Source organism: Aquarana catesbeiana, linkage group LG04 (genome assembly GCF_042186555.1).
Source record: "Aquarana catesbeiana isolate 2022-GZ linkage group LG04, ASM4218655v1, whole genome shotgun sequence".
NCBI lineage: Eukaryota > Metazoa > Chordata > Amphibia > Anura > Ranidae > Aquarana > Aquarana catesbeiana.
Genome location: NC_133327.1, coordinates 264,263,764 through 264,284,668, shown reverse-complemented (window position 1 = coordinate 264,284,668; position 20,905 = coordinate 264,263,764). Strand labels below are relative to the sequence as shown.

Below are 20,905 nucleotides of genomic sequence, written 5' to 3'. Positions count from 1 at the left end.
AAAAAAGATTCCTAAGAAAGGTGCCTGCAAAAGGGAACGACTCTTCAGTAGAAAGCAAGTCCTCACTTCACTGTCTTAAAAAGCCAATTCACACAGGAATGCCCTGCCTTTGTTAGACACCATAATTTGTTAATTCCATTATTTGTAATGTAGCACGTTTGTGGCCACCGAACTGCAAAATACTGCAGTAACATGTAGCTTGGTATAGCAGAATTGCTAAAAGTCGTGTACTTTTTGCACATTCACATGCATCTGGAGGGCTACTGAAGTGAATGGGCTGTCAAAAATGGAACATGAAAAAACATGTGCACTTTACTGTGTGCTTCGGCCTTAAGAGCTACAGTACATCATCTGTCACAATCTTCAGTATTACATTTTCGAGTATGTTGGATTCCTACGTTCCGTAAAATGATGTAATTTCATTTGCCACTCACCAAGTCACTACAGGACATAGTTGTGTTTCAATAATTTAACCAAAGTGGTTTATTCATAGTCAGGAATTTAAACAGATTCAGGATTCCAGTACACATTAAAAAAAGACAGCTAAGGGAGGAACGGGATGAATGAGTTAATTAGAAAATATAGTCGCAAAGGATATATCCACTTTTTGTGCCACAGATGCCTTTACAAGCCCAGTGATTACCATGTAAAATAGTAATGACATCATCACTGTGCTAAACATAGCAGAGCTGTGGGAGGGACCCAGCAGGCTCCACCCACTACAGGCTGCCTGCAGAAAACTGCAAGAAGGGGAGAGGATAAGACCAGTCACCCTGTACAAGTAGAAAGCACAGCAGGAAACCCCTGAACAGAGAACTGCACAGATCTGGAAGAGATTCACAAAGCCCACCAAGATTCAAATTACACATGAGTATTGTATTCACACAATATTTGTTCTCCCAGAGTTCAGCCTTAAACAAGAGCCTAGAAGAAAAAAACGACAAAAAAATGTTTGCAATTAACAGGAGGGTAGTATTTTCAATATGGGACGTGACCTCAAATTGGCAAGAGCAAAGGTAAAAACTGATCTTAGAAGTTATAATTTTACTGAAACAGTAGCTGATGCTTGTAATAGACTTCCAGAAAAGGTCGTGATTCAGTCAACAGTAAGTGGCTTCAGACACATTTAGGACAAGTGTAAAATAAAAAAATGATACAAAAGAAAACACAAAGATAATTAAAAACATAGAAAAAAGGGGTAGACTCAATGCACCACTTGGTCCTTTTTCTGCCATCACTCTTCTATGACGTCTCCAACAGTAATTTTAGAATGAAGGCTATAACAACAGCTTTCACAAGGTCACTTTTACCTTTCTTCTAACAGGTAATAAACCAACAACTGCCTATCAACTTGAAACAACCAAAGCCATTACAAGCCTCAGTTCTGCAACTACAACAATGGCGACTCAGGGCCTTTCCACTAATACAACAGGTATGGCGAATTATAAATATAGAGAGTATAATGTATGTAATTATGTCTTAGTCTACAAATGAATATCTGTATCCGTATAAAGCAACTCTGTCACCTGAAAATAAAAAAAAGTTGCTTGCAAAACGAATATTTTGGATATTCTTAGAAAGGAGAGGATCTCCAGTCTGGTACATATTCTATCCAGGGTTCTTTTAGAAAGAGATTTTACCTCATTTACTTTCCTACTAACAATGCTTTCACCAGATACAAAGAGAGAAAATCTGCAACAGGGACATTGACCAGGCAATTGATCTAATCCTTACTGTACTGTATTTTTATGTGTATGTGCTACTGTTGGAGATTTCCAAGTTCCTGTCCGAGAGTCCAAAAGTTGTCAAAAGGACAGTAAGTGAAGGCAAATCTATCTGATGGAGTCCTGAATAGCAGTGGCAGGTGTTCTAATCTTTGTCCAATCTATCCAAAACTAAGAAAAACAAAGTTTTGGATGGGCACACATCTTAATCAAAATGAACTGAAGCATAAATGAACCGAAAAATAAAAATTCTATATATTGCAGCTTATCCTGAATGTGGTGGCTGCAGTCTGTGGTTAGGGTAGTGTTAGATGTAGTAGCAGATTTAGATGGACTTGACTAACAAAAACCTTATACCAGCTAACACATTTTAAGCAGTTAGAGCAACAGTTTTTTTTTTTCCTTTAAAATCGGTGCACAGATATGGGGCAAACGGTGGTGAAGGAAAAATGGCACTGCGTCAGTGGTTTCACTGGAAGGAAAAAAATGTCCCCGTGTCAGTGATGTCACCGGAAGGAAAACATTCTCCCCGCATCAGTGCTGTCACTGAAAAATGACCCTGAATTGGTAGTGTCACTGGAAGGAAACAAACTATTGCATCGGTGGTGTGACTAAGAAGAAAACTGCTGCATCAGTGTCAGGGCCAGTTCACCACACACTTTTGCGATCTAGATGCATTTCTTCTTGCGACTTGATGCTATTTTGATGCAACGTGCTTGCAACTTTGATGAGACTATGTAGTGTAACTTGCTTGCAGCTTGATGCAACTTTGATGATATGCGTTTTTGGTTTTGGCCACTGTGATATCAATAGCTAGTATGACATAAATCCTTTTGCTTTTTACCTCCTGGTTTCCCTGTGTTGTGTGAAATATCACACTTGCAGTTCAATAACACAAGCATGACATGCGTTCGCAGCGCATTTTTAAAATGCGTGGCAAAGCACTCACTTTTGCATTCAGAAATGTGGAGATGCATAAGCAGCCTAAATAGCAACGCGTGCGGTGAAGCATGCATTTTTACATTCAGAAATGTTTAGATGCAAATGCAGCCTAAATGGCAAGACAAGTGTGAAGCGCATTTGCAGCGTATTTCTGAAATGTGCAGCAAAGTGTGTGTTTTTGTATTCAGAAATGCACAGATGCGAATGCAGCCTTAATTTGCAATGCAAGCTGATGCGTGTTTGGAAACATGAGGCGAAATGCACATTTTGTGAGCTGCGAATGCATCCTAATTGTTAACACCCCAGTCATGGTTGGTAGATCCATGTTTTGCTATGCAACACAACTCTCTACAATCTCTCCAAAAAGTGCACTGAAAAACCGTGTGACTCTCCATGACCGAAAAGGTTCTGGCGCTACTTTGGGGCATCTGTTGCATGTAGGGCAACCTATTCAGGTGAATGTGTGCTCAAAGTGTTTGCATATTTGCTCATTAAAACAGGAAGTACCAACAGTAGCAGCTAGCAGTTTGTTATAATTTTAAAAATTTCTGACAGATGAAGCAGTCAAAGCTCCAAGCATTTTCCTCCCCCCACCCCCTCCACAACACTGGCATGTCCCCCCCCACCCCTTTTTTCTCAGCCCTGATTTCATTCTTCTATGGCTCTCTTGCAATTTTATACCTTTGTGATGGACAGATGGTTTCCTTACAGACCCTGATGACTGTGCCTCAAACCCATGTACAAATCGCAGTACCTGTATTGATGGATACCATACTTTCACCTGTCTGTGTCCAGCTGGGTGGCAGGGAAGCACATGCAATGAAGGTAAGAAAATGTACATACACATCTGTGTTATTGCATTTCTGCCTCATCATTTTTATTTTTATCAGTGAGTGAACGTATTATGAACTGTAGATCTAATTCCAAAGAACTGTAAGGAGAAAAAGTGTTACCCAACATTCAATCTAATACTTTTTTTCACCTGCAACACAGAACATAATTGGATGCAAGAGACAACTTGTTTTGCCATTCACGTTCTTATGCTGGCAGCCACTCAATTTTGTACTATGCACTGGGTGGAGCCTATTGATTTTTGTTTGAAGAAGTTAAATCATCCTAAAATCTCTGTTAGAGTCTGTCTCGGAAATTAACTAAGCTTCCTGTGCCATTATAATGATGTGGCGTGCATTAGATCACAGAGACCTGTTTCAAGTCTATCTTCACCATCTACTCCAGTTTTTCTTTTAGATAGAAATATAAAACTAGAAACTAGCACAGGTCTGCACCTGATTAACAGAAAACTGATGCAGATTATCGCCAAGTGCGACCGCTCACATTCCTCACCCACTGCAATGAACACACAACACGAGCAGAGATTGCACAGGCATAACACCCTACATCTCTCCAATCTGAGCCAAGCAGGGATGGGGACAGGCAGAGACTGTGGCCCGCAGCATCAGCTCTCTCTGTTCTCTGTGCTGTGTGCTTTGCCTGTCAGAGCCACAAAACAGACAACAGATCATTCCCAATTAACAAAGGAGCGTGCTCCCCTTTAATTAATTAGAAGCAGCATCTGTTGCATGTTCTAAGTTAAGAAGAGTTGTTCAAGCATTGTGTGTGCCCAACTCTTTGTTAAATACCACTAGTACATCCACATTTTGCATTTTATTTATTGCAGTTCTGAAATATTCTAATATTGGATGTTTCCTTTGGGTATACTGTATATCACTAAACTTTTTTTGCTTTTCAGATGTTGATGAATGTTCCCTGGGAACTGCAAAATGTGACCCCAATGCTATATGCACTAACACCAGAGGTTCTTTCACATGTACCTGCAAGACAGGATATAGAGAAACTGGCCAAAGTTGTGAATGTAAGTATGGGATTCAGTGCAATAATTACATATTATTTTGTAGTTAAAAAAATCATTTAGAAAATACATTTGCCAGGACTATAAATTAATACCTGAATCTGCTCTACGATGTCATTCAGCACACTCACTTTACTTTCATTGGACATCCAGTGAACTGGATGGGCAGCACTGATGCGCAGCACTGATGAGCAGGCACTGATGGGCACTGAAAGGCAGCACTGATTGGTGTCACAGATGGGCATTGATTGGTGTCACCGATGGGCACCGCTGGGGCTGCACTGGTAATCAGGGCACTGAACGAGAGGGATAGTAAAATGACGGCGGGCGGGAGGTAGTTAACCCTGTTTGAGCAGAAAAAAGTGGTACTAGCTGCGAGTGTCAACAACTTCAAAAAACATTTAGACATCTTCCTCAGAAAGTAGAATATACAGTATCTCACAAAAGTGAGTACACCTCTCACATTTTTGTAAATATTTTTTGCTGCATGAGTGCTGTCAGCACTGGGGGGCTACAGTTAATTGAGGCTATACAGAAAAGGAGGGTTCCCCTAGTGGTGGACTTTACAGGCACATATAAAAGGGCGTAAAAGAGTATATATAGTACAAAGATGTAGTTTATTAAATAGAAAGACAATAAAAATATGACAATAATATAGCAACAATTATTAGGAATGCGAATCAAGCAATTTTACATTGGTACAGTGTTTAAAGGGATACTCTTGCATCCGACGCGTTTCGGAGTTAATTAGCCTCCTTCCTCAGGGGTGGGTGTGAGTTACAGATAGTTGTTGACACTGTATTTAGCTGACTTGGCATTCCATGACACTTTAAGTTAAAAAACAGCGGCACTGACACGGTTTATCTACCCAGCATGTTCTTGATTCCAAGAAAAAAGTATTTGTTTGCAAAAAAAGAAGGATTTGTATATGAGTAACAATCAGGTTACTATCTGATTGCAGTCTGTGGGATGATACCGGCCTGAACAGACATCTATCCACTTGCTCAGCATCTACCTACTATACATCCTTTAATGCCATTCACTGTGCCACCTCCAGGACTTGCCTTTCGGCCTCAGTGGAGCATCAAGTGTCTACTCTTTTTTATGCCCTTTATGGGCCTTCCCTTCTTTCTTTTTTGAAGAGAATACTATATACATACATTTTGCACTCAGATAGTAACCTTATTGTTACTCATATAGAAAGCCTTCTTTTTTTGCAAACAAATACTTTTTTCTTGGAATCAAGAACATGCTGGGTAGATAAACCGTGTCAGTGCAGCTGTTTTTTAACTTAAAGTGTCATGGAATGCCAAGTCAGCTAAATACAGTGTCAACAACTATCTGTAACTCACACCCACCCCTGAGGAAGGAGGATAATTAACTCTGAAACGCGTCGGGTGCAAGAGTATCGCTTTAAACACTGTACCAATGTAAAATTGCTTGATTCGCATTCCTAATAATTGTTGCTATATTATTGTCATATTTTTATTGTCTTTCTATTTAATAAACTACATTTTTGTACTATATATACTCTTTTATGCACTTTTATATGTGCCTGTAAAGTCCACCACTAGGGGAACCCTCCTTTTATGTATAGTTTTAAAAATTTGGATGTGGCACAACCTCACAGTCGGCTGCTGATCTACATTATCTGTTACAGTTAATTGAGGGAACCATAAATGCCAACATGTACTGTGACATACTGAAGCAGAGCATGATCCCCTCCCTTCAGAGAATGGGTCTCAGGGCAGTATTCCAACATGATAAGAACCCCAAACACACCTCCAAGATGACCACTGCCTTGCTAAAGAAGCTGAGGGTAAAGGTGATGGGCTGGCCAAGCATGTCTCCAGACCTAAACCCTATTGAGCATCTGTGAGGCATCCTCAAATGGAAGGTGGGAGAGCGCAAGGTCTCTAACATCCACCAGCTCCGTGATGTCGTCATGGAGGAGTGGAAGAGGACTACAGTGGTAACCTGTGACGCTCTGGTGAACTCCATGCCCAAGAGGGTTAAGGCAGTGCTGGAAAATAATGGTGGCCACACAAAATATTGACACTTTGGGCCCAATTTTCACTTAGAGGTGTACTTTTGCTGCCAGTGGTTTAGACATTAATGGCTGTGTGTTGAATTATTTTGAGTGGACAGCAAATTTACAGTCATACAAGCTGTACACTCACTACTTTACATTGTAGCAAAGTGTAATTTCTTCAGTGTTGTCACATGAAAAGATATAATAAAATATTTACAAAAATGTGAGGGGTGTACTCACTTTTGTGAGACACTGTACATGGTTATGGGAATTTTTGGAGAATACAAATCACACACAAACACACACTCAGACTGAACTGAATGAACCTGTGCCTTTTTTTCAACCTATAACTGTTGTGTGTATGTAACTGTAACTATGTAAGTTGTTCAGTCCAATAAGGCCAAAACAGAACTTTTCAATCTAAGTCACTACAGTAGTTAACTAAATCATTTTAACCCAATTTTTAGTTTATAATACTTTGAAAGCTGACCACACTAACATGAGCTAAGGACGCTTGATATCCCTTATCCCTATTTAGATGTAAAGAAATAGGTTGGAGAATTATACATGTGTGCTCAAAGTGTTTGCATATTTGCTCATTAAAACAGGAAGTACCAGCAGTAGCAGCTAGCAGTTTGTTATAATTTGAAACACTTATGTAATACATGTCTTTTTCTCTTGGCAGTTATAAACTTGTGTCTCAGCAATCCTTGTTTGAATGGTGCAACTTGTATAAGTTCTCTGAATTCCTTTTCCTGTTCATGCCCCATGGGATACAGTGGAAAGTTATGTGAAATCGGTGAGTGCCTCAGAATATACTGTATATGTTATTTACGTCATTTATTGCACTAGAAACACCCAAGAATGTATTTCTGCTGGTAATTGGTAATTTAGATCCCTAGATCTAATTTTATAGAAAAAAGTGATTACCGTACTTATAGTATAACTAATCTGGATGTATGTGTATATGATGCCTAGTTCAGAAAAAAGTCCAAATAGATTAAAAGGGTAGCGGTATCCCCGTAGGGGCTGCTGAGTGTAATAGTCCATCTGTCACCCTGCCCAACCAGGCACATGATTTCAAGCATCCAGAGACATATAACAGTGCTTGCACTTGTTTTTTGTATTTTTATTGAGGGGTATTAAACTTGGATAGGGTAAGGGAATATGGGATGCCCACTCGATTGAAACGTAATTTACACAGAACTCAACGTATATACACCTCCATATACAGTGTCTTGCAAAAGTATTCACCCCATTGGGCATTTTTCATGTTTTGTTGCCTCACAACCTGAAATTAACATGGATTGAGGATTTGCATCATTTAATTTACAGAACATGCCCACAACTTTGAAGATGTTTTGTTTTTATTGTGAAGCAAACAACAAACAGGACAAAATAACAGAAAAAGTCAATGTGCATAACTATTCACCCCCCTAAAATCAATACTTTGTAGAGCCACCTTTTGCGGCTATCACAGCTCCAAGTCACTTTGGATAAGTCTCTATGATCTTGCCACATCTTACTACTTGGATTTTTGCCCATTCCTCCTTGCAAAACTGCTATAGCTCCTTCAAGTATGATGGATTGCACTTGTGAACAGCAATCTTTAAGTCTGACCACAGATTTTCTATTGGGTGGAGGTCTGGGCTTTGACTAGGCCATTCCAACACATTTACATGTTTCCCCTTAAACCACTCAAGTGTTGCTTTAGCAGTGTGTTTGGGGTCATTGTCCTGCTGGAAGGCGAACCTCCATCCTAGCCTCAAATCACACACAGAGGGGTACAGGTTTTGCTCAAGAATATCCCTGTATTTAGCACCATCCATCTTTCCCTCAACTCTGACCTGTTTCCCAGTCCCGACTGCTGAAAAACATCCCCACAGCATGATGCTGCCACCACCATGTTTCACTGTGGGGATGGTGTTCTTTGGGTGATGTGATGTGTTGGGTTTGCGCCAGACATAGCGTTTTCTTTGATGGCCAAAAGGTTCAATTTTAGTCTCGTCAGACCAGAGCACCTTCCTTCACACATTTTGGGAGTCTCCCACATGCCTTTTCGCAAACTCAAAACGTGCCCTTTTGTTTTTTGCTGAAAGTAATGGCTTTCTTCTGGCCACTATGCTATAAAGCCCCACTCTATGGAGCGTACAGCTTATTGTCATCCTTTGTACAGATTCTCCAGTCTCTGCTGTGGAACTCTGCAGCTCCTTCAGGGTTAACTTAGGTCTCTGTGCTGCCTCTCTGATTAATGCCCTCCATGTCCAGTCCGTGAGTTTTGGTGTGCGGCCGTCTCTTGGCAGGTTTGCTGTTGTGCCATGTTCTTTCCATTTGGTTATGATAGATTTGATGGTGCTCCTAGGGATCATCAAAGATTTGGATATTTTTTATAACCTAACCCTGGCTAGTACTTCTCAACAACATTGTCCCTTACTTGTGTGGAGAGTTCCTTGGTCTTCATGGCAGTGTTTGGTGCCTCTTGCTTAGGTGTTGCAGCCTCTGGGGCCTTTCAAAAAGGTGTGTATATGTAATGACAGATCATGTGACACTTAGATTGCTCACAGGTGGACATCATTTCACCAATTATGTGACTTCTGAAGGTAATTGGTTGCACCAGAGCTTTTTATGGGCTTCATAACAAATACGCACATGCCAATTATCATTTTTTTATTTCTGAAAAATAGGTTTATGTATATATTTTTCTAATTTTACTTCACCAACTTAGACTATTGTGTTCTGATCAATCACATATAATTCAGATTAAAAAACATTGAACTAAAGGCTGTAATATAACAAAATAGGTAAAAAGCCAAGGGGGTTTAATACTTTTGCAACGCACTGTATACACCTCCTCTCTTCTTTCCAGAAAATCACCTGCTTGCAGACTATCTCTCCTCAACACCTCTAGCATATCACTTGCTTGCACTTCTCAGACCAACTAGCAAAAGACCTAAGGTGAATGCTTTTGGCAGGCGGGGACCGCGGGCCCCTTTAGTGTAGCAAAAAAATGGTAGGTAGTCTCAGTGCTAGTTGTCTATGTGGCTACTGCTCCCAGTACCACCTCTTCAGGACCTGCCAGCCCTCCTGGCTGCAGATGCCTCTCTCCACTGCCCGTGCCACCACAGTTCACTCCACTGGCTCTGCACCCATCCCAGACTGCACTCTCCCAGTCCTCTCAGGCGTGCCTCCCCTGTCCTCTCCTGACTGTGTGTCACTCACCAGCCCTCCTGACTGCGACCTGTTGTTCCTCCCTGGAGACTTGCCCAGCAGTGTTCTCTCCTGCTGTCCTCTCCTTGCTCCTGTTCCTCATGTCCAGGACACCTCCATGTGTCGTGAGAAGTGTCCTGTCTGCACCCGAGCCCCAGACCCAAGGTCACCCCTCCACCCAGATTAGGGAGCTCCCTCAGAGGCCACCGACAGCCTAGCACTCCATCTTCAGCTTCCACATGAACAACTCTTCCCCAGCTGGCCTGACCCTGGGTATTTCAGGAGGCCTGCCCCCTGCCAAACCAAGTTGGGGATTGGTCAGGGCTCCTCAAAATACCCTATTAGCTCCACCTCCCCACTTCACCTCTCTTTCCAGAAAGTACCAAAACATTCTGGAAAGAAGTGGGAGGTCTTGACGATGCTGCTTGTGAATCACCAGCTCTACCCTGAGCCACTCTCAACCCAGATCTAAACAAACAGGCCTAGCTACCAGCTAGGCCTGCCTAAATTTATCTATTCTGCCAAAAAACCCTATTTACATCCATCTTGCAACCTAGAGGGTGAACCTGTGGGCTCACTGCAAATATGGGCATCCCAGATTCAGAGAACAAGCATATTCACATGCTTGTTTTCATGTATGGTTAATTTCAGGTGCTCAGGTATATCCAAAACCTGGGCATACTAATATGCATATATCAACCACAGATTTTGCTGGTGATCCAGATCTCATTTGCTTCTACATTTGACATATTCCTACTGGTCACCAATTGGAATAGGTGGCCTGACTTGTCAAAGCTCAGGTTGTGCTCTGCAGATAAATCAATAAACTGATAGCCAATGAGGCTACCTATTGAATGTGGTGGCCTAAAAGAAGGTAGGAGGGGCAGTGTCCATGGTCTGGAGATACCTATGCATTCTAAAAATACATTTAAGATGGTCACTGTGAAGGTGCTGCTTAAGGCTATCTCACACGTTCATGTATGAGTTCATACAAGATACGATTATAAGATGGTAAACTACAGCACTATTGACAGTGCGAACTGAGCACTGTTGTCTTCTGTCATTCTGGAGTTCAAAAAGGTATTATTTAAGAAAATCTGGACATGTGATTAGGGCATCTGCCATGTGATGATTGTTTCTATTGTCCTCCATGAAAGCTAGGCATTGCCTGTTGTTCAGAATACCATTTATTTTTATATCTTTATAGAAATTGATGATTGTGCAAGTGCCCCTTGTAAGAATGGTGCAGTCTGTATAAACAAAGTGAATGCTTACTCTTGTCTGTGCCGGAAAGGCTGGACTGGCAGCAACTGTACTACAGGTAAGGGGATACTGAATTTTCTATTCATCTGCAGAAAGTAGATGAGTTGTGTAGATGACGTCAAGAATTATATTGTCTATATTTCTTCCAGATGTGGATGAATGTTCCCAAGGTCTCAATAATTGTGACCAGCATGCAATGTGCACCAATACACCTGGATCCTACAATTGTACCTGTAACAGTGGCTATAGAGGAGACGGCTTTACCTGTACTGGTAAGTGTACTGATCACCTACTTGGCCTGGGCATGCAGCTTTTTTATTTAATAAATATTTTTTTTCTACTAGTTTAATTTTTTTCCTATAATTGGTACATGTTACTTAACTACTTATGTGGCAAAAAAATTACCGTAAGTATGAAAACTTCAAGATTGTTCAGATTAGTAGGAGTTGGCCAGAAAAAATTGAAATACGATGTGGAAATGAATATATGGTTTATATCTTGACCTTAGATACACTTTAATTCCAGAAACATGATTGTGAGTTGCAGCTGATTTTTGCAGAGATAATTCCTGTAATGAATTAACATTGGGGATTCATACTAAATAAGATTCCACTGTGATTTCTTTTATTCAGAAATACGCTTATTCAGCTATGGCCCTTCAGCAGGGGATAGCAAAGCAACAAAACGCCTCCGAGACTTTGTTTCTCCTTTGATTAATGTCCCTGTTGGTTTTCCATTTGACTCCGCATTTTATAACAACCTATATGTAAGTATGAAATCTATTGTAAGATGTATTTGTGAAAGCTGACAACTGTTTAATTACCTATCGTATGTACAGTATGTGTCTATTTGACTTAAGCCACATAAGATAATGTTAAGATGTGATCATTTTCTTTGTGTTTTCCAGTTCACAGATAACGGTGTTATTGTTTTTCAACGCAACATATATGACCGCACCTATGCACTGAGTTATCCTTACACAACCTTCGAAAGCAATGATCCATATACACCCCCAATTCTAGCTGCCTTCTGGGCTGATGTTGATGTCTCTGGTTTCGGGGATATCTTTTATCAGGTAATGTCATGTAGGCTATTGGACAGTTTCAAAATAATTCAATACTCTTTAAAAGGTCGGTCCACCGAAAAGTGATATTTATTTATAGGTGGAGCATGGTTGACTGAGTAAACTCTAGGCTTTATTATTCATCCTAGATTCTCCAACAGAGAGATCTTCCTGCCACTATTTCCAGCTCTGAACCTTGAGTGTTCCCACCCATCTTTGACCTTTCTAGTATCTCTTTTAGTATTTCCCATATTATAAAATAAATTGAAAAAATCTAACAGACTGGGACCCCTCATAATGGCTACAGCAGTAATGCAGACCCAGGAACCCAAAACACAGAGAGCTCAACAATAAAAAAAAAAACAAGACATAGAAGAAACTGTCAGGTGATTTAACTCTCCAGCATCTAGCAATGGATCATCGAATTTAGATAAAACATGTTTTTTATTGTTTTATAAAAGAATATTACAATGAGGAACAAAGGTAGCACACTGTATCTCCACAGAAGGATAATCCAGTTGCATACTGCAGGGAGAGTATAAAGGTACTGCAAGTACAAACTGTAGTAGCAGAAGGGAGACATCCCATGTAATTGAGTAAGTCATAAAAAAGACTGGTTATGAAAGCAGTAAGTAAATGAATGGGACCACAACAATGAACTTCAGTGAAGGTCTTCCAAAAAGTTATGTAGTTGGGGAGAGTCATTAAACATTATCCATACCAGCCAGATCCCTTTGAACTTCTCATAGGTGTCATGATTTTCAGCCACCAATTCTTCCATATGAATAATGTAATTGAGCTGGTCTCAAGCCATTCAGTGAAAGAAGGTGACCATTTCCAAAAACAAGGAGTAAACAATGTTCTAGAAAAATCATGCAGTTTATTATTAACAAAAGTTAAAAGAGTTGTATTCCATGTACATATTACTAATTAAAACAATACTAGTGCTGACAGATCATTGTGTATATTTATACAGTACACCAGAAGAAAATGCTGATATCATAAGTCCTCATACGCCAAGGCATTTCACCAGACTTGCTTTATCAGGGCTTATGAAGACATTACAGCAATTATCTATAATAAAACAATAACATATTATATACTATCCATATGTATTAAACGTCTGTACATTCCTGCGTTCACTACATAGGATCCACCTCAAGCATATGGAGACAACAGTATCACCACTCCTTGGGTGGGTGCTGGAGCATCAAGAGATGCCACTAAACATGCACCTCCAATTGACACCAGTTATATTGTCGGGTATATAGTCTTTGTTCACTCATGGTCATGGTCTATTCTAGTCATTATATAAAAAAGGAAAGAAAAAAAAGAAAATTTCCAGTGACTAGGGATCAATTGTCTAACTGCAAAAAAAAAAAAGCAGAACAGAGTTTTTGCTCAAGTTAGTGATTGAGGTAAAAGGGTTAGGAGGGCAAGTTCAGGTAAACTGGAAGCAAATTCCTGAGTAAGTAGATTGTAGAGCAGAAACAACAGAGCCCCAAATCTTTTGGATGGGGGGGCATGCCCACAGGGCTGGACTGGGACAAAAATTTGGCCCTGGACTTCATCCAGACTGGCCCACTTTAATTTTGAGTGTCCCCCCCCTTGCATCAGAGTGTCCCCCCCCTTGCATCAGAGTGTCCCCCCTTGCATCAGAGTGTCCCCCCTTGCATCAGAGTGTCCCCCCCCCTTGCATCAGAGTGTCCCCCCTTGCATCAGAGTTTCCCCCCCTTGCATCAGAGTGTCCCCCCTTGCATCAGAGTGTCCCTCCTTGCATCAGAGTTTCCCCCCTTGCATCAGAGTGCCCCCCCTTGCATCAGAGTGCCCCCCCTTGCATCAGAGTGTCCCCCCTTTGCATCAGAGTGTCCCCCCTCTCCTCCCCCTCCCACATGTATTCACTCACAGCTCTCCAGAATGAAGGCAGCTTCTCGGTCCTCTCTCCAGTCATGTGACAACTGATGAGGGGAGAGAGGAAGAAAAGTCTGCCGGCTGTCTGTCTCCCCCTGTAGGCTGGAGGGAGCAGAAAGCCTAATCCACACTCCTGCAAGTGTCGGCAGCTGCTCCTTGGTGACAGGAGTGAAATCATGATCACTCACTGTCAGTGAGGAGCGGCTCCAAGACTGCGCCTGACCGGCCCACTGAGCCATCGGCCCACCGGGAAACTCCCGGTAGTCCTGATGGCCAGTACATGCCTGCATGCCCACCAGATATGAGGAAAAGTGCCTTAGGAGGCTTGACAGAGCCAACAAGAATCCAAGTAGGTTTGGAAAATACGGTACACCCTGGAGGGGGTAGGGTACCATCTTGAGACTAATTTGAAGTCACCTTCTTGGGTGGCTCAGGCCATGGACAGTTTATGGGTATTTATGAAAATTCGTCCCCAATTAGCATCAGTAAATGAACGGCCAAGTTCAGGCTTCCACGAAACATCGACTTTAGATGTACCTTTATTCAAAAATAATTAAATGCTTAGTATTTGTTATAACAATTTCAACTAAGCACAGAGGTTCACCTTATTTACCAAGCAAAGGAAACATTTGTTTTACAAAATGGACAGCTTCTACCTCTTTAGTAAATAATCCCATTTTGAGCATATATCTTATGATTTTGCAAGAGAGAGACCAAAGAAGAGTATAATTAAGAGATATTTGTCATTCATAATATTGCTCTCCCTTTATGTCCCCTGTCTCCAAATTTGTTCACAGGTCTGCTGTTTAAGGGTTTTGTATAATCGACTTCACTTGAATAATATAACTGTTAACTTCCATGGCACTTAGAAGACAGGTTTCAGGTCATGTCAAATGGAATGTTGTATGTCCACCGGAGTTCTTTAAACAATTTTGTAGATTAATAATGAGTTTTGTCTGGCAAGGGAAACAACCTTGCCTGGTTTATTCTGTCTTATGAAGAAATAAAATGAACAAAGACCTGGGCCTCCATGACATTAACCTATATTACAAAACAATGGCAATGGTGCTGTTTCTCAATTGGCACCATAACACAGGGTTTAAACTCTGGGTGTCCCTAGAAAGGACAATAGCAGGACGTAACTTAGCTATTGCGTCCTGGTATTGTCTTTGCTGGTATCCAGTGCCATGGATACCAGCAAAACACTGGGGTCTGTCAAGCTGGACATCACTACTCATATCAACCAGGATATGGGACAAATTGAACATAACTGGAGACTTATCTTTAGCTCCTTTTCAGGTGATATCATTGGTTCCCACCAGGGGAGGATATAGGATTTTTCAGAACTTGGGGCAGAGAAGGGAATGTGGGCTGCTTTTACCTGGCCCCCTCAGATGGTATGCTCTCTATAGAGCAGTTACATCAAAAATTGGGGGCGGACCACTGGTACCACTGTTACAGACAGCAACTTCTCTTATGGAATTCAAATCCATGTGTGCCCTAAACTGGCAGTCCCAACACCTCCTGTCTCACATGTATTAAATTCTTTTGTCTCGCTGTTCGTAGCAAATCCTGTATTTTGTGAGAGAAAGGGGGTGGAACTAGATCTGGAAATGACTCCCACACAACTGCAAAAAATTATTCAATTATCACACGTCTCCCTCATCAGTTCTAAAACTGAGTAGATTTGGTATAAATTTTTTATCATACTGGTATAGGACCCCAAGGATACTGGCAAAAATCTTTTCAGGCTCCTCATGATGGAGAGGGTGCCTGCAAGAGGACTCTTGTGGGCATCTCTGGTGATCCAGCCCTAAGATACAGAAGTTCTGGAAGGCAATGTCACCATGGATTAAAAAAAACTGCCCTCAGACATATACAATTTACACCTTTGTATTATATATTTCATGATGTCCCCTCATCTTTAAAAGCCTAGAAAAATAGTGTCATCCTGTACCCCCTGAATGGGGTGAACAGCCTGATACCCCAGTCCTATAGACAGGACCACTTTTTTTTTAACAGAAATGCTCAGGCATAATTTAGTAAGATGGAAACAGCAGAAATGATTATTGAGAGAACATATAGCACATGTTCACTTCTATTTACTTTAAATATTGATATATCATATATCAATAAATATCATATAAGTATCAATATTTAATATCATATCATGAGTTAGGTTCATTTATTGATATGTTGCTGTCCTATCAACATATACATGTAATTTTCTAATTATTGTATGGCATTTTTACTCTCTAATCACAGGCTTATGACTTCCAGTCCTCCAATGTGAACACAACATTCAAAGAATCACTAGAAAGCACGGTTGCTGCATATTTTAACTTGACTCAATTTAAAGCTTTATGGGCTCTCAAAATAACATGGGACAATGTTCCTCCATTCACATCTGGGATTTATAACTCAAAGGCTTATTGGAACACCCAAGTCAACAATGTAAGTGTTGCACTGTGCTAGTGCTTACCCATCCTGTTAGAGTTGAATTCCCTGATCTTGGCTTGTGTACCTTTGATAGTATTATTATTTTGTAAAGCAAAATTGCCTTTTTAAACAATGCTGCAACAGCCTGGAGCTGTGTGATATGGTAATGGAAATAGGAGCTGCATTATACCATTAACAAATATACATAATGAAATCCATTGCTACAGTAATGGATACACAATAAGAGATCCAGAACATTTAATATTTTTCTCTTTGGGCTTCTTCTTTTTAGACAAACACTTTCCAAGTTATCTTGGTTACTGATGGAATATATTCGTTTGCACTAATCCTGTTTGATGATGGAGGAATGAAGTGGATCTTCAACGCTCTCCCCACATTCCATCTGCCAAAAATGGGTTATCACAGGTAAAGACTTTCAGTAGAGTACCTTGCTCTTCCTCTTCTTTCAGCCCATTTTACCTTCCACAGTAGTATTGGTAACTGCATGTAAATATGTCAGACAAATTTAGAATTATTCTCTCTTTTTAGTGGTATCCCTAGTGCACGTAATGTCAACAACTTCCCAGCTTTCAATGATCCACAGACAGACACATCTGTAAGCATCAAGCAGAGATACCGTCCAGATCAGTACATCGGCTACAACACAGGTGAGAAGAGGAAACATCGCTCAGGTAAAATGCTGTAAGTGTAACAGATACCGTATTTATTTCTATCATTTTGCCTTACTTTTCAAGGTAAAAAAGGAAGATGGGCATATCGTCTAGACAGCAACAGTCAGAGCACCATCAATTCAAGGCTACAATGTCTGCAGTGGTATTATAAAGAGGAAATTCCATATTGGCTCTCCAGCACATCCCCATGTCCATGTACTTACAATCAGGCAACTTGGGACTCCTCTTTCACTGATGGATTTAACATTTGGTACTATGGCTTTGATATCAAGAAGGCATCTGGTAAGGTTTAATACTTGACTTTCAGTTGTGACACTGCTTAAATCAGTGGATAATAATGCAATGTTTTATCCCCAACAAACTGTTGTATGTGTGTCTTATATTAAAAGGGCATTATGGTTATGACTATGTGTAGAAAACAAAACTGCATAACATTTGTTCTAGTACAAGATTCATTTACCTTAACATCATATAAGTCCCCTGCATGCACCAGTTGGATGCAGTTATACTTGTTTGATGGGAAGAACTCACATTTATCAAGTCTCAACCTACCCGAAGATATAGGATGAGTCAAAATACAGGGGACTGTAAAGAACTTTTAGGTGTTAGGGAAATCTTTTTGTGGCTATTAGTCTGTGAGTCCCTCTGCACCAATTATACTGTTGTGCCATAAATATTTATTCATTATTGTACTTAATCATTGTTGTCTATATATTTTTTTGAAAGGATGATGGCCATTTAATTACTATACACTGAATCTTTTTAATGGCATATTCATACACCTGGTAATAGACAATTTATATCAATTTCATAGATCTGCTAAGGAGCATTCATGTAACCAGTGTAACTTATTTCTATTAATTTGTCTGTTTCAGAACAATACTTGACAGTACAAAATATGTTCCCCTCCAGAAATGGGGCTGGGAGTAGATGTTACTATAGTAGCTGGAGTGGAGCCCTTGTTTATGGTGAGAAGGAGCGATACCTCCCAACTCCATGGACCTCCTTTAACATCTTTAGTTATTACTCTAACCGAATAGCTTATAGTAACTACTTCTGGAATACAGTTCTTCCTCCTCAAAGACAACTATATAAAGGTATTGAATGATATAATCATAAAAAAAAAACAATATTCCATAACTAATTTACTAATCAATTGTTCAAATAAACACGGTGTCTTTATTTTTCAGTTGAGGAGATTGACCCCTACAACACTTGTTGCAGATATTCAGAATCCACTTACCTGTGTAACCTTTACAGACAGAAAAGACCTCTGGATTATTGTGACAACTATATCCCTCCACGCCTAGGTATGTAGAAGATCTGATTTCTTAAAGACCTCATTCCCATATCATAAACAAAAAGAAATAAAGGCAAATCCTTCTACTATAGACCCTCTCCATCAGATGCTAAATCTCCTCAAATTGGATGGGTACTTTCTTTTGCTATCTGATTTTATGGAAATGTAAAAAAAAATATATTTTTATATAAAAATCTGGATTCTAAAAACATCTTTTTCCACCACACCAAGTACCTCCACACCATCTATGGGGTTGATTTACTAAAACTGTAGAGTGCAAATATTGTGCAGCTCTGCGTAGAAACCAATCAGCTTCCAGTTATGTTTGTCAAAGCTTAAGGCTGGGTTCACATCTAAGTCGTATGCAACTCGCAGCATGGGTCCGGAGCATCCCTGTTTTCTGTTTCAGGGACGAATCAGGGCTGAATTTGGCACAAGACCTTTGTGTAATCCCCGGAGATATGTGAACCGGCTCCATAGAGAGCTGGTCACAGTCTCTTGTCATGCGAATTGGATGCAAAGAAACCAGCATCCAATTCACACTAGAGTAAACCCAGCCTTAATGAAGAAGCTGACGTTAGAAGTGGATTGGCTACCATGCACAGCTGCACCCAATTTTGCACTCTCCAGTTTTAGTAAATCAACACCTAGGTGCCCAAGAATGAACACCAAAGACGATACCACAATGTAAACATACATATCAAAACAGTTCTATAACCTAGGTAACCAGTATATAATTTCGTACATTCAACAAATAATTGTACTTTTTTTTATAGGTATAATATGACCTGAACCAGGATCAACTAAAATGTCTTTTTTGCCAAATTTCAACATAATAGTCAATTTAAAGGTGTATTAAGCATACTTATTGTGCAAATTCAGCATTATTCATTCACCATTTAACACTTTCAGGCAGTCTTTGATATTGAGATGGTTTCCACCCATAACAGGATTCGTTTATTTTTCTTCTTGCAGGGATACAAAACATGAAATTCCCCCAACACATTAATCATTATAAGTAAATAATTCTCTATATAGCTTGTTTTAACTCATATTAGGATTGATTTATCCTTCCTATAAATATTTACTCATGGCCTGAACTGACATTTCCACAAGGATTGTATAAAATAGCAGTAGCAAGCGCATATTAAAGTGGAATTTTACTCAGAAAATTAGGTTCTGCTAGATCACTTCAGGCACTGCACTGGGGGAGATTTATTAAAACTGATGCACACAGAATCTGGTGCAGCTGTGTGTAGTAACCAATCAGATTCTAGGTTTTAGCACCCGTTCCCAATGGTGCGACTTGACAGTTCAAAGTCGCATGACAAGTTGCACTCTATTTGCGCCTATGGAACCATTCAAATTGGTGCCACCCCGACTTGCACCAATTTGAAAAAGGTTCCTGTGTTACTTTTGGCGATTTCATGTGCAATTTGCATTGACATCTGTGCACCAAATCGCACTGACTGGCAGCTTTGAAATCACGTTGAAGTAGCGCATTCATTCAGTATGAACAGGGGGATTATTGTCAAAGCTTGATTGAACAAGATGACGTTAGAAGCTTATTGGTTGATAATTAAACAGTTTTAGTATGTGATATGTGTATTAGTATTAGCAGAGCTTTTTTTCAGGGGGAACTTGGTGGAACTCAGTTCCACCACCTCTGACTCAGACCCTTTGGTGCCTGCTCACTACAATCACTTGTAAACACAGAAGTCTGGTTTCTGTGTTTACAAGTGACAGCTCTGCACTCTGTATGTAATGCAATCCTGGTATTTAATGCCCCTTTAAGACCCTCCTACTGTTTTCGTGAAATTTGACTGAACACACCCACTATTTGATGTGATTTGGAGGGTGTGTGTAGGGGGAGGGGTTTTGTGGGGCCGTGGTTACGTTCCAGCACCTATTGTTTGATTAAAAAAGCCCTGAGTATTAGTATTAGATATGTGTATTCCTCCGGGCTAAAAAACATGAAATTATTGTTTACAAACTTTGCTGCTACTTGATAGTAACACTCCCCCCCAAAAATGTGAAAATCTCCCTCATTCTCCCACCCTGCTTTGCACATGCTCAGTTGCTCTCTATTTATAGCAATCTGCTTAAAATCAGAGCCACTCTGCTTACAGCTTTAATTTTTACAGCTGTTCAGGGGCTCTGGGCTTCAGCAAAATTGCAGCCTCCAACAAGAAGCAGGAACAATTCTGGATACAATTTACAGCACACTAATTTTGGTAGCATAATTTTTAATGCGGTATGTATGTTCCTTGCTAAAGAACACAATTTTTTTATCAAGTTGTTATGGGTAAAGTTTTGCATTAAGGGCCCTTTCACAGAGGCTGTCCAATCAGGTCCACCAGTCAGTTTTTCAGGCGGATTTGATCGGACCCTCCATTCACCCCTATGGAGCGGCAGATGTCTGCGGTGACATGTCTGCGGACATTCACCGCTATCCGTTCCGA

General features: G+C 40.3%; 1 protein-coding gene across 1 annotated transcript in view; it reads left to right on the top strand.

Annotated features, from left to right (window-relative positions):
- Window positions 1–20,905, top strand: part of LOC141139897 (uncharacterized) — a 158,434-nt gene that overhangs the window by 81,663 nt on the left and 55,866 nt on the right. Inside the window, 14 exon segments of the mRNA XM_073626454.1 lie at window positions 1,325–1,432; window positions 3,378–3,491; window positions 4,417–4,539; window positions 7,254–7,367; window positions 10,983–11,096; window positions 11,188–11,310; window positions 11,671–11,804; window positions 11,946–12,113; window positions 16,278–16,466; window positions 16,744–16,877; window positions 17,001–17,119; window positions 17,207–17,425; window positions 18,019–18,240; window positions 18,334–18,453. Coding sequence (XP_073482555.1) covers window positions 1,325–1,432; window positions 3,378–3,491; window positions 4,417–4,539; window positions 7,254–7,367; window positions 10,983–11,096; window positions 11,188–11,310; window positions 11,671–11,804; window positions 11,946–12,113; window positions 16,278–16,466; window positions 16,744–16,877; window positions 17,001–17,119; window positions 17,207–17,425; window positions 18,019–18,240; window positions 18,334–18,453 — 2,001 coding nt within the window.